This window comes from Microtus oregoni, unplaced genomic scaffold (genome assembly GCF_018167655.1).
Source record: "Microtus oregoni isolate MIOR12 unplaced genomic scaffold, Mior012 000004F_ref0000308, whole genome shotgun sequence".
Classification (NCBI taxonomy): Eukaryota; Metazoa; Chordata; class Mammalia; order Rodentia; family Cricetidae; genus Microtus; species Microtus oregoni.
The window spans coordinates 27,865,301-27,879,325 of NW_024543063.1; the positions used below are offsets into that span (position 1 = coordinate 27,865,301).

General features: G+C 49.7%; 1 protein-coding gene across 4 annotated transcripts in view; it reads right to left on the reverse strand.

Moving 5' to 3' along the window:
• Positions 1-14,025, reverse strand: part of Slc35f3 (solute carrier family 35 member F3) — a 225,422-nt gene that overhangs the window by 85,757 nt on the left and 125,640 nt on the right. Inside the window, exon 1 of one of the 4 annotated variants that reach the window (XM_041650718.1) lies at positions 1,679-1,972. The exons of the other annotated variants lie outside the window; for them this stretch is intronic. Within the exon in view, the coding sequence (XP_041506652.1) occupies positions 1,679-1,754 (76 nt within the window). The 5' untranslated portion in view covers positions 1,755-1,972. Of the gene's footprint in view, positions 1-1,678; positions 1,973-14,025 lie in introns of those variants that run through there. 4 annotated transcript variants of the gene reach the window in all.

Consider the following 14,025-nt stretch of genomic DNA (forward strand, 5'->3'; position numbering starts at 1 on the left):
ATTCCCCAAGGCAACCTCCTTCCCCCCCCCCCCACTCACGTCTGCTGTGTCATTTCAAAGCACTTCTGAGGCCACCACACTCAGCTCAGACAGCCTCATCACTGACACAGAGCTCAGGGCTGCCTTCCCTGAAGCTGACTAAGGTGCTGCAGAGTTGCCTGTTGCCGCATGGGGAAATCAACCTGCCGTTCTAGCAGGTGGAAGTGTTTGACTTCTGGGGAGAGGAGTTCCTGAGTGGCTACTCCAGCTATGGACCCTCTCTTCATTCACAGGGATTGGGAGGAGCCCAGAACTCTACCAGCCCCAGGAAAAGAAGTTCTGATAATTTCTGGCACAGATAACCAATACCAAGCCTTTCTTGAGATTAGGATGTTGAGGGAGGGGACAGTCATAGAGAGAGAGGGGGAAAAAAAAGCAAAGAGAAACAGGGACCTGCAAGTCACTGCAAACCGTCAGTCTGAAAACAGGATGACTTTGGGGTCCCACAGCTCAGGGATCCCCCTCCTTATATCACCATGTAGCAGCTGTAGGTCTTGGACCAGTCTGCCTCCCTTCTGGGCCTCATGGTCCTCATCTCCAGGTAACAGGGTGGATACGCTGTGAAGTGGGAACACACACCCACCAGCCTCTGCCTGGCCTCTACGGGTCCTCAGACTTATTCCAAGAAGGAGCAAACAGGTGGATACAGAACCTTGTAGAGGGTCTAACTCAGGTGTGCACATAAACCAGAGTCTCTGAAGACATGCCAAACGGTCAGCGAAGACTTGGATGAAGGCTCTTGGACCAGAGAGGGGTGCTCCTTCCTCCTCCTGGCCAGATTGGTTAGACAGAGTTCCTCCTTCTGCAGCTGCCTCCCGGGGGAGGAGTTGAAAGCTAAGAAGGACCCTTTCTGTTGGAAAGCAAGGTCCTCTTTCAGGCCACCAAAATGACAGCTGTGTCTGAGTAACTCGGAACCCTCCTCCGTGGCCCCCTCTCTCTCACATCCCCCGACTGGGGGCGGTTTGGTGCTGAAGAAAAGACAGGCAGTGCAGGAGCTTTCTGGGGGCCTCTCGGAGCCCCTCTCATCCCTATCAGGCCTGAATAAGAACATGTTTACAGGCTGGTGCGGGGATTCCCCTCATCTGCCACTCTGCCCATCTGCAACCCTCCAGACAGGTCTGGGTCTCCTCTAGCTTCCAGTAGCCGTGGGCTTCACCTCTGGGCTTCACGCTACAGGGTGGGGTGTTAGAGGGATGCCCCTTACCCAAGCCACCCACTCGTGTGTGTTTGTGTGTGTGTGTGAGAGAGAGAGGAGACAGACAGAGAGAGAGAGAGAGAGAGAGAGAGAGAGACAGAGAGACAGAGAGACAAGAGAGAGAGACAGAGGAGAGCTCACTGGTTAGCACTTGCCTCCCTTCTGCCCTGAGGGCGCAAGCTTGGGGACAGTCAGAAAAGGCACCTAGGGGAGCAGAGCCACCAGGTACACCACGCAGTCTTAGCCCCGGGTGCAAAGAGCATGACAAGCCGGCAAGAGCTCCAGACAGCTGAAGCCTCCAGGTCCCCACCAGCGGCGACGCGCTGCACTGCGGACAGCGTCCCGGAGCTGCCACCCCCGCCCCTCTAACAGCCAGGTGTCCCTCCGGATCAGAGACAAATTCGTCAGGCCCGGCTACCCCCACGCCACGCGGCCGCGCGTTACCTTCCACTTTGGTGAGGGTCAGGACCGGACTGTTGCAGGCGCTGAGCGGGGCCACCCGGGCCGAGTGCTTCTTCATGGTGAGCCGGCCGCCAGCAGGAACGCAGCCGCCGATCGCCTACATCCTGGGGCCGGGCGGCGTGCCTCTTCAGGCCCGCGGCCTCCTGCTGGCCCTCGCCTCCGGGTCCCCCGGGCTGCAGCCCGCTCTTGTCGCCGCGATTCACTGCGGTGGCCGCTCCGCCGCGCACATCCTCCTGGCCGCGCAGCACTCCACACACGCGCGCACAGCCTCCTACTCCCAGCTTGCTGCAAACTCCAACGTCACGTACAAGTGCACTCCCCACGCCCACCGGGCCGGCTCACCTGCTCCGCCCCTGCCCCGGGACGCCCGGCCCTGCAGCCCACGGTCGCTCCCAGTGTCCTGACTGCGGCCTCAGGCCTCCTCCTCCTTCTTCACGAGCCCTTTCACCAGGCCAGCGAATCCGAGCGAGACCCTCGGCTACTTTACTAAGCCCGTGTCGCACCAGTTTAGTGATGCAGGTGGCTGACTCTGCCTGAGCCATGTCGGAGGGGACCTGGATTGTTTTACAGAGAGTGAAGGTGGCTTAGAGTCTCCCCACACCTTGAGTTCCTTTCTGGAGGGCTAGGAGATTATTTACTCTGGCCTCGAGGATAGCTCTATTCAGGGAAGAAAATATTAAGTCCATAGAAGAAAGCGGAGGCTTGAGGCTAGAGGAAAGGTTTAGCTGCTAAGAGCACTTGCTATTGCGGAGGATTAGGGTTTGTTCCCCACCCCCACCCCAGCACTCATAGGACTTGGCTCACAACCTCCTGTAACTCCAGTTTCAGGGTACCTGACGCCCTCTTCTGGCCTCCACCCCCACCTGCACGTACACGGTGCATATACAGCCCGGCAATATATAGATACATAAATAAAAATAAATAAATAAATAAATAAAAATGTGAAAAACAAGGTTTGAGAGGCCAAACGTCCGGAAAACAAGTAGAAATTTCTAGGCACTGCTACGGTGGCTTCACTGTGTCCACCCCTGAAGACTAAAATTGCCTGGTTATGGGTGCCTGTTAAAAGCAGTAAGAAGCATCCGGGAGTGGCCACTGAGTCCTGAACGGTGTTTCTTAGCTCTGATCAAACCCTCACGGGGTATCATCAAGGTTGCCCTGCCGACCTCCTTGCTGGGGGACTCGCGGAGCTCCTGCAGCCCCTACACTCCAAGGGCTCTGTTCTGTCTTACGCACTCTCGTTCACTCGTGCCCAAACCTCAACTCTATCTGGAATCTGATTCAAGGTGGATTTTCTTATTATTGATTACCAGAGTTTCTGAGCCTGTCTCAGAATTGATATTGCATTGCATGACATCCTTATAATTTCCACAACAGTAATCGGTGTTCTGATACAAGAGGAGAGTAGGTGCAGGACCTGCATATGGCCAGATCTCCAGAGGAGGCAGCTCCTAGAAGTACCCTCCTGAACAGCTGTGATAAACACAGCCGAAGAGTCGACACCCTGGCTGGGCTCCTCAAGGTCCCTCTCTCATCCCTGCAGGGAGAGTCCCAGGTCCCTGCAGAGCCCTCCAGTGGCAGCCTCTGCACTCTACACTTCTGGGGAACTTGTTCCACCAAAGACTACTTACAGGTGATGGTACAGAGCCATTTCCTTCTTCAGATACAAGCTCAGGGGTCAAATTAATTGTCCTAGGTTGCACAGCAATGGTATACATCAAGAAGAACGGTGTGGAGCAAGGGCCAAGCCATGTCCTTACCTGGCCTCAGCTCAGGAGTGTCCTCATGCCATTGCAGCCTGAGTGACCTATTGGGAGATTTTCAGGACAAAGCTGCAGTTCTGAGAGCCACAGGCCTAGTCTTGATGGAATTCAGTCATATGCACGTACCTGCAGTTCCCCTGTGGGAACTGCAGGGCTGAAGTGAGACTTAGGCTTCCTGAACAACTATCAAAGCAAGGGGAAATGTCTTAAAGGGAGCCACACACTTGGTTGAGCTGCAGCCTTGCCAACAGGAAGCGGCCACCCCGAGCCACCATTTCTGTCCCTCTGGTCTAGATTTACTCTTGAAATGAGAAGATCAGACTTGATCACCAGGCTCTACCCACCCCCCCGCCCCGTGTTTGTTCTTATATCACAGGTTTTTGCATGGGTGTGCATAATGGAGAGAGAGTAGAAAACTCAGCTATTGCCCCCCAAGGACCACATCCTGTTTTTCTTTGTTTAAGGTGGGGTCTCTCACTGGCCTGAAACTGGACAAGTAGGCTAAGCTGGTCCCCAAGGATGAAAACGCAAGTTGCCACCTCCAGCTTTTAAGATATGGGTTCTGGGGACTGAACTCTGGTCTTTAGGCTCTCAAGACAAGTACTTTATAGAATGAGCCATCTGCATATCCTCAACTGTATTTCTTCTTCTTTGAAGATGAGCTCAGCCTTTCTAGTGCTGAGGATAAGAACAGGGCTTTTGTGCATGCCAGGCAAGCATTCCACGCCGGGCAGTCCTAGCAGGAACTCTGGCTTTTACCTCCTGGTGTGTCCACTAGATTTGGATTGTAAGATGGTAGCAGAGCTGAGAGATGGTTTCTAGAACTCTCAACACAATAATCTCCCAGCCCCTACTAAAATTTAGGGTGTATGGAATAACCCCTTTAGGTAAGAATTATTGAAGGCTCCGCAGACCTCCGAATGCTACCCTTTACCCCACACCCAGTGACAGAAGACTCTGATTGCAGGAAGCTGTCTCACAGTTTTTGTTTTTACATAATCAGAAATGCATTTTACACTTAACACATCATTGCCTGAAGTACAGAGTGACTTCAAGGCCAATCCGGGCAACTTAGTGATACATTGTCCCCAAATGAAACGAATATAGGGCTGTGGACATCCCTCAGTGATAGAGTACTTGCCCAGCATATCTTAAGTCTCTAGGTTCAATGCCCACATACAGAAAACAATTATACACTAAAAAGGAGGAGTTTGGACCATCTGTGAGCCACATATTATATTAAAAATTGGGGAAAAATACATTTTTTTACCATATGCATGTAAATGAGGTACATAGATAGAGACACACACACACACACACACACACACACACATATATATATATATATATGTACTCACATAATATGCTACATTACTTAAAGCATTATCTTTACCTCATGGGAATGTCCTAGTATAAGATGGTCATTCTTTATCTGATTATGATTAATTAATTTATCTTTACTTATTTTGTTTTATGTGCATATGTAGCGTATTGTGCATGTGTGTGTGTGTGTGTGTGTGTGCGTGTACACTGGCACACATGTGATAGTGTTTGTGCAGTGGAAATCAGAGGACAATCTCCAGTGTTAGCCCTCACATTCCACCTTGGCTTGTGGCAATGTCTCGTTGTTTTTTGGCTCTGCACATCAGGTGAGCTGGAAGAGAGCTCCCCAGTGTTCCCCCAACTCTGCCTCCCACCTCCCCATAGGGGCACTGGGACTACAGCCATTCGAGGTACATGTGCAGTTACATGTGAGTGCTGGGGACTCGGGCACTCACGTTTGCACAGCAAATGCTCTACCCACCGAGCCATCTCCCCGTTGTGAGCTTGTCTTTATTGTTGTCTACTTATTATCTGTAGAAGGCCCCACGAAGCCTTTTATTTAGTTTGCTGAAAATTTAAAAATTTTAAATGCAGGAGGGTTTTCAGGAGTGGGAAGGCAGGCAGACTACTTCAATTAATTCACTGTGAAACATCAACACTGTCCTTCACAGAATTAAATAGTTAAGAATAACAAATTATTTTTGTGGTTACCAGTACTTAAAAAGAATCACTTAGAGAGGCTCCAGGAAGCAGAAGAACCAGAGTGCAGTGCTCGGAAGCGTTCAGAGTTGAGCCTCATTGGTCTGTCCAGTAGGGAAGAGGGCTTGACTCTGGCTAAGAAACTCAGGTCCGCACCGGGCAGTCCTTTCCTTCAGGGGTGAGAGTGTGAATGTCCCTTACATCTGGTCCAAGGTTAAGGAAATCTGAGACACCAGAGGGAGCACTTGGTGCCCCTCCCCACTACCCTATGTTCTTTTCTTTTCTCAGGAGCAACAAACTGACTCATCTTTCTCCAGGACGAAGGTATGTAGAGATGTGGTTGCTGGATGCCAGCTATATCCCTCCATCCTCCAAACCAACCACAGCCACCCATGGTGAAGAGACAATACTTCATCCTAGTGTCTAGCTGAAGCCTAGAGCTGGGGCCATACTGAACACAAGCAGAGGGAGGCTGGAGCAGGGTACCTATTTGCTTTGTGAATCTTTGTTGCGGCCCCATTCTGTGTGCTTAGGGTTGGCACCAGGTGGCGACCTTCTGGAGGGCAGAGCCAGGTACATGCGAATCCAACAGAGGGAGCTCTCTGGAAGCTGGTCCTGGCAGCACAGATCTGTAACTCCCTGCTACGTAGGAGGGTGAAGTGTTGATCATAAGTTCGAGACTGGCTTGAGGTTGTGTAGGGAAAGCACGCTCTGGAGTCAATTCTCAGCACCTATGAACAATGTCTGGGAACAAAAAGTCTGTGTTTCCTGGGATTGGCCCCTGGGGAGACAGGACTCCCTTCCCTGGGTCCTGCGAGAAATCAGTCTGGTGGCTATCATAAAAACTGTCTGTACAGAGATTGACACACTATCTCATATACAGCACGTCCTGGAGATATAAAATATCCTTCCCTCATAGAGGAAGGAAAACACGATCTTCCACAGGTGCCTTCCTGCTATGTGCATCTTTTCAGAAGACTGCTCTTATCATCTGGACCCCTGGGCACAGACCTCGGTTCTGAGCTTAGCTCTCATCTTTAAGAAAACCCGTTAAAAGGAGACATGGACGGAGCATGCTTACAACACCCATAGGCATTGTTTTCCTCCTCTCCTGCTAGACACAGCATGGGGAGGCCATTTTCTGTCCTATCCCACATCTAATACAGCCTGTGGCTTCTATAGTAGGTATGCTGTGGAAACAGAAGGAAGGAGAGTAAAGGAGAGAGGGGTAGAGAAAGGGGGAAGGAAGAAAGAAGGGGAAAGGGAGAGAAAGAGAGAAGGAAGAGGAAGATAGAAGTGAGGCGGGAAAGAGGGAGGGAAGGAGGAAGGGAAGGAGGGAGGGAGGAAGGGAGGGAGGGAAGGAGAGAGGGAGGGTATTCTTAGAACTCCAAATTCTAGAAATTTCTGGAATCATCTGCTCCCGTCTTTTGAACTTTCGTCCCTGCATGATGCATGGCTGGGGAAAGCACACAGGAGGACGTCTTTCTGCTTCGCCCTCAGCTTCTTCCTGCCTTGATCTCTGGTAAGTGTTGGAAGACAAAGACCCCCTCAAGGTGAAGAGGGAGATACGATGCCCTTAGTTCAGAAATAGCTGCTGTCGGTGTCGGTGTCTGGGTGACTCATTGACCACAGCTGGCCTTACTCAGATTCCTTGGCTGCCGCCTCTGTGCAGACTGTAGACCAGTGACCTCCATCCGATCCCTGGTCACCCAGGGCCCACCCCTCCACTGGTGTTGGCTTCCAAGGGCGAATCAAGGGGACCCAACTAGAATTAGCCTCCACTAAAGCAAGAGGAAGCTATCCGGGAGCAGAAAGATGGTGCTAATGCTGCACCCCGTTCCCCAAGTGAGGGCCTGTTTGGAACCCTCCACGAGGACTCTGGGGGCTCTCAGAAGTATGGAGTCTCAGAAGGGCTGGCTTCTGAGGTATGGCATAGATGTTGTCCCTCTGAAGACAGAGCCATCTTCCAGAGTCACCTGTGAACTGTCAACTCTAAAGCGAGAACCGTGCTCCAACCACCGAATAACCATCTTAGAACAGAAGAGCGCATGGTTACAGAAAGTAGAAGCGGGATTTGAGAGGGGCCCTGCAGAGCATGTCTAGAGATAGCTGCAGTGGGGGGTGTCTGAAACACACACAGGACGGTCCTCAGAAACCCACAATGGTCTTCGTAGTTCCTATGAACTGCAGAGTGAAAATCCAGCTGGTTGGAAAGAAATGGTCACCCGACTCTGCACATGGTCCCTGATAGCCCAGCTGGATTCTTTCCAGCCTTAGATCATGGTTCCCCTCTGTGACTCTGTGCTTAGGTTAGTAAGTCAAGGAAAGGGCCAAACCCATTTAGTGACTGAGCCAGCTCGGTCACACCAGCCATCCTAAATGACTCCAGGACCACGGACAAGGAAACTTTTTTTCCACCTGTGACAGAGCCCTGGTGTGAAGGTGGCAAAGAGACAAAATATGACATACAACGGTGCCCACTGTCTACGAGCCCCACCTCGTCTAAATAACAGGTGACCCCTCATCCCTTTGGGTGTGGTATTTTTCTTCCCATCCCAGTGAACATTCTTACTCTAGCTCATAATTCATTGTGGGGAAGTCAAGGTGGAAACATTACATCATATCAACAGTCAAGAGCAGAGAGAAATGAATGCATGCTTGTGCTCAGCTTGATCTCTTACTCATACAGTCCAAGGCCCCAAAACAAGGAATGATACTGCCTGTTTAATTAAGACACCCAAGACAACCTTTCGCAGACAGGCCCACAGGCCGACTCAGTGTGGCCAGTCCCTTACTGAGACTCTGCCCCAGTGATTCTATGTTGTGTCCAGTTGACCATTAGAGTTAACTATCACAGGCCTGCAGAGACGACCCTGTGGTCAAAGGCTCTTTCTGCTCTTCCAGAGGACCGGAGCTTGGCTCCCAGCACCCACACCTAGCAGCTCACAGTTGCCTGTCGCTCCAGCTCCAGAGGATCCAATGCCCTCTTCTAGTTTTCATGGACACCCGCATGCATGTGTACATATGTATACATAGACCTACACATTTACACAGAAATATTAAACTAAATCCATAAGTAAGTTAACTATCATATCTTCTTGAAAAATTCTGAATGAAGAAATAATCTGGCTTAGTAGGGGTGTTGCTAGCCTTTAATCCCAGCACTTGGGAGGCAGGAGCAGGAGGATCTCTGTGAGTTTGAGGCCAGCCTGGTCTACAGAACTAGTTCCAGGAGAGTCAAGGATACACAAAGAAACTCTGTCTCAAACAAGAAAGAAAGAAAGAAGGAAGGAAAAGAGAAAGGAATAAAGGTCATCTGACATAAATAAAGATATCTTGCAAAGATACTTGCTCAGGTACAGTTTATAGTATGAGTTGAAAATGTCTGCCAACAGGAAAAATGGAAGAAATGTGAGGAGTTTTCATAAAAAAGAATGGAATGTGGATGACAAAATATTATCTAACAACAAAGAATAATATTTGGGAGAAAAACATAAACTGTGTTTCATGCCCAACACAGACCCCATCATACATAGATCACATAGTATCAGTCAGCAAATACGTATAAATATGTTGTCGGTCGATTTATCTCACATGTCCAGAGAAGTCCAAACCAGCAAGCATTTTCATCTTTTTGATCGTTGAGTTTTCTGACTATGACAAGCAGAAACAGTGATCCACTCATTTTCTCCTTGGAAGTGAGCCTCACGTGAAGGTCGTTCCGTTTTAGAAGTTCAGTTCCCTGGGATGGGTGGTAGCAGCCTTGGTGCTCACAACAGTGTAGGGGTTCTGAAAGCCTGCGTCTTTAAGATGTGCTAAGGCTAATGAGGGAAAGAGGTGTCTTCAGGAGCAGTTGTTAAACAAGCCTGAGACTGTTTTTCCTTTTTAAAATAGACAATAGCTATTGTTATATAAGACCTTTTCAGGCCCCGCTTTTAAAGGCACTGCCCTCCCCATCTTCTTGGAAATATGTTTGTTGCATCAACAGTCGATGTCTATTCTCATTTTCCATATTGTGTGTGTGAGTGTGTGTGTTTGTATGTGTGTGTGTGTACGTGTGTGTATGCTTTCTTGCGAGCAGTTACATATGCAGGTATGCACACCTGCATGTGGCAGTTTGTGGCTGACTTCGAGTGTCTTCAATTGCTCTCCACCATATTTTTTGAGACAGGGTCTCTCTCTAAACCCAGAGCTCACTGATTTGGCTAGGTTGGTTGGCCAGCAAGCCACAGGACTCCTCCCATCTCTGCCTTCCCAGTGCCGAGATGACAGGGGTATGCTGTCACGTCTGGCTTTTTATGTGGGTGCTGGGGACGGATTTGAACTTGGCTCCTCATACTTATGAGACAAACAGTTTATTGACTAAGCCATCTTTGTAGGTCCAGGTACTTTCAATGCTTTTCTTACACTGACCATCAACCAAACGGGATAATGCACAAAACAACACAGTTACCTCCTGAAAGATGAGGTGTTCTTCGTGGGGGACCAGTCTTACAGCCTTTATATGGTACCACTTTCCACTGGGCAAGCACAAAGAAGGAGCCTAGCCTTCCAGATGCTTCTACCTTTGTTCCCCCTCGCTGCTGCCTTTCTCCTCTCCCCTAATTTCTCACTCCTGCTGAGCTGTCTGTCTGATTTTGCCTTGGGGTGTTGTGCGCATAAGTGGAAGAGCCACGGTGGCAGATTCTGCCCAAGACAGGTGTGCGGGCTGTGTGCTGTGTCCTGAGCACAGGTGCCCTGAACCCTTAGACAGGTGTGCAAGTTGTGCCCTATGTCCTGAGCACAAGTACCCTGGCCCCTTGGACAGATGGAAGTTGTAGTCTATGTCCTGAGTTCTGGTGTATTGGTCCTTTAGACGTGTGTGTTCTGTTTCCTGAGCTCCTCAGGTCACTAGGGAACTTGACACCTAGAATCATGTGGGCTGCACTCCCAGACAGAGAGGGAAGGGGTGAAGGGCCAGAGGACAGCCGGAGACACACCGTTTTATTTTTCTCAGCACAGCAAGCTCTGGTCTCAGCTTCAGGACACTGTTAGGAATGCTTTTTGGACATCTTTCATGCAGATGGGTTTTTGTGAATCCTTTAAGTTGCTACATGCCATTCATCAACACTTACCAGAATGACTTTATCTAGATTGACACACTAAAACCCATTTTTTTTAACGTGTCAAAGAACAACAAAATGCCAAACTGGTATAGTACAGTATTCCCCTGTGGAGGTTAATACCATCACCTTGACAGGGTCTAGCACCCAGGGGACAAGCCTCTGCCTATATCTATGACAGAGTTTCTAGATTAGGTTAAATTGAAATGGAAAGACCCACGCTAGTTGTGGGTGGTACCATCCCATGAACTGACTTTCCTGGTTCCATACTAAGGAAAAAGAGTTCGCCTCTCCTGCTTCCCGACTGTGGACACAATCTGACGACACCTCTCCTGCTTCCCGACTGTGGACACAATCTGACGACACCTCTCCTGCTTCCCGACTGTGGACACAATCTGACGACACCTCTCCTGCTTCCCGACTGTGGACACAATCTGACGACACCTCTCCTGCTTCCCGACTGTGGACACAATCTGACGACACCTCTCCTGCTTCCCGACTGTGGACACAATCTGACGACACCTCTCCTGCTTCCCGACTGTGGACACAATCTGACGATACCTCTCCCTGCTTCCTGACTATGGACACATTGTGACGAGCCTCCACACTCTTCTGTTGCTATGTCCTCCCCACAGCAACTGCCTTTACCCCTGAAGGTGCAATCAGCCCTACGTCCCTCCAGTTGCCTGTTGCATATTTCGTCAAGGCAACAAGAAGACAGCTGTCCATAAGCCCGTCTCTTCAACTCTGATTTTGCCACCATCAAAAGCACAGCTCTCTACAGTCACACACCCTTCCTTCCTTCAACCAGCTCTTCCAACAAAAAGAGACCAGCACACACCCACTGTCTTCAGTTTCTGTTGCTGGGCCTGAAGCACTCGCTGCTATGAACAAGAGGCCAGCACCGTGCAAATGAAACCTTTACTTTCTTGAGACCACTGATGTTGGTTAGCTGGGACAGAATTTGCAGTGGTTAGTAATAGACCAGCATCACTGTGGTGAAATCTTCTGGGAAGCATTTCCTCGGGGTCAGTGCATGAAAGGGGCGGTCCAGAAGGGAATCAAGCCAGTAAGTGGCACTCTCCATGGTCTCTCCTGCTCCCTGCCTCCGGTTCCTGCTGGAGTTCCTGTCATGACTTCCTTCAGTGATGGGTTGTGGCATGGAAGTATAAGATGAACAGACCCTTTCTTCCTATAAGCTGATTTTGGTCAGTGTTTTACACAGCAACAGAACGAAAGCGGGGACAGCCACCACTTGAGTCTCCACGTCCCTCTCAGAGCTGGGAACTGACCTTGGAGTCTCTGTGCTGAGCTCAATTTATTTTCAGTGCTCACAAAAGAAGCTCACACGTTTCAGTTTAACCTTGACTTCCTAGAGGGAGCAGACATCAGATACTCCACTGACAGCAGGAGTCTAATTTGGGATTAGCTGTATGTAAAGCAGGGAGGATCGCTACAGGTCAGAAGCATTCTAGAAATAGTACCGGAGACTTCCAGATCCACCTCACCCAGGATGCTCAAAGCCCTTTATACTTCACTCATGGAACAGACAAAATGGGTCAAACGGACCCAATCCAGCCACCCCCGGAGCTGGTGGGCACCCAGAAATAGATGAAGCATTGACTGTGAGCATCCCCGGGTCAGGAATCACGTGGATTACAAACTCATTTGAATCCCCAGAACCAACACAGGTGAGCACAAGTCGATCCTCATCCTGATGTATTATAACTACAGCAAACTTCCTTCTGAGCATACGCAGCGGCGAGCACAGCATGCTGGGACTGGAGCAGGCTCTGATCCTTCTGTCTTGGCCAAGGTGCCCTCCACCCCCGGAAAGTCTGGGATACCACTGAGGGTGACATTCAGTCCCCATCCAGAAGGCTTGGGTGTCAATTGGAAGGGCAGACTCCAGGAACGGGGGAGGGCTTGAAATCAAGTATGTCATATGTCACTCTCAGTTTGAAGCAGGAAGGAACAAAAACCGAAGAGGACGATTGAGAAACAAAAACCGATGGCTATTCTGGGAGTGCTAAATAGGACCGGCCTAAATATACCCCCAGAAGTGCACAAGCAGCCGGAATGGCTGGCCCGCCTCGCAGCTGCAGCCACTCTGGGCCCAGAGGAGCTCAGATCGATGGAGCCCGTGGCCTGCTGAATCTCTGACTCTGTTGGGGGTGGAAGAAAGAGACCTCTTCTTAGCATTCAGTTTAAACTTTGGGCAGGATCCAGGACATTCAAGTCTTTAAAGTGATGTATTTTCAAAACTGGAAATCCCCTCTCTAGGAAAAAAAATGACTTGGTCTTAAGAATGGAAAGAGGCTGAGCATAGGTGGCACATAGCTCCAGTCCCAACACTCGGGAGGCAGAAGCAGGAAGACGCTAGGAGTTTCAAACCAGCGTCATCTAGACAGAGAGTTCTAGGTCAGCTAGGGCTGAGTAGGGCAACCGTCAAGATAAAAGAATGAAAGAGAAAAGGACAAACAGGAAGCAAGCAAAGGCGGCTCAGTTCACTGGAAGCTGAGCCAGGAAGATCATGAGTTTGAATTCAGCCTGGAGGACATAGAGAGAGCCTGTCTCAAAACCACAATGGCAAACAAAGAACAAAGGCAACGAGGGCCTCGTAGAGCAGAGTGGGCATTTTTCGAAGATTCGGAGTGGACAAGGGCAGTGTGGGGGTAGTTACGAAGCAGTTTCTTAGAAAGGTGAAGAGAAGACCCAAGAGCAAGCTAGGCCTCGCGATCAAAGTGAGAAGCCATCCCAGGAAGAGGAGAACATAGAAGCAAACTATGTGTGTGGTAAGGAATTTGTATCTAGAACATGTAAAGAGTGTTCACAAACAATTTTAAAAAGATAGCTAATCTAACAAACAATAGACAAAGAATCTGAAAAGACAGTTTTCAGAAGGAGGTACGCCAATGGCCAAAACATCCATGAACACGCATGACTTCATGAGCTACCAGGGTGCTAATGCCCATCAAACCCAGGGTGAACATGGGGTACAGAGGGCACCAACACACAGACCATTCTAGTTTGCTCTCTGTTTCTGCGCACACCTTTAATCCCAGCACTCGGGAGGCAGAGGTAGGCGGATCTCTCTGAGTTCGAGGCCAGCCTGGTCTAGAAGAGAGCTAGTTCCAGGACAGGAACCAAAAAAGCTACGGAGAAACCCTGTCTAGAAAAATCAAAATAAATATAAAACAAAATTGCTCCTCAATTTGCCATTGGTCATGGTGTTTATCACACAGAAGACACCCAAGTAGTATGCAAAGGAGCCTGAAGCATGTTATTGAGGAGAGGGAAAACCTCGCTACCAGGAAGGCGTGTCACCCAGCCGGACAACTTGTCAGATCACCCATGCAAGACACACTGGAGTTGAGACCATGATGGATTCCTGATGGGCAGGTCCACATCATGACCAGACTGCTTAGCGACACACACCTCT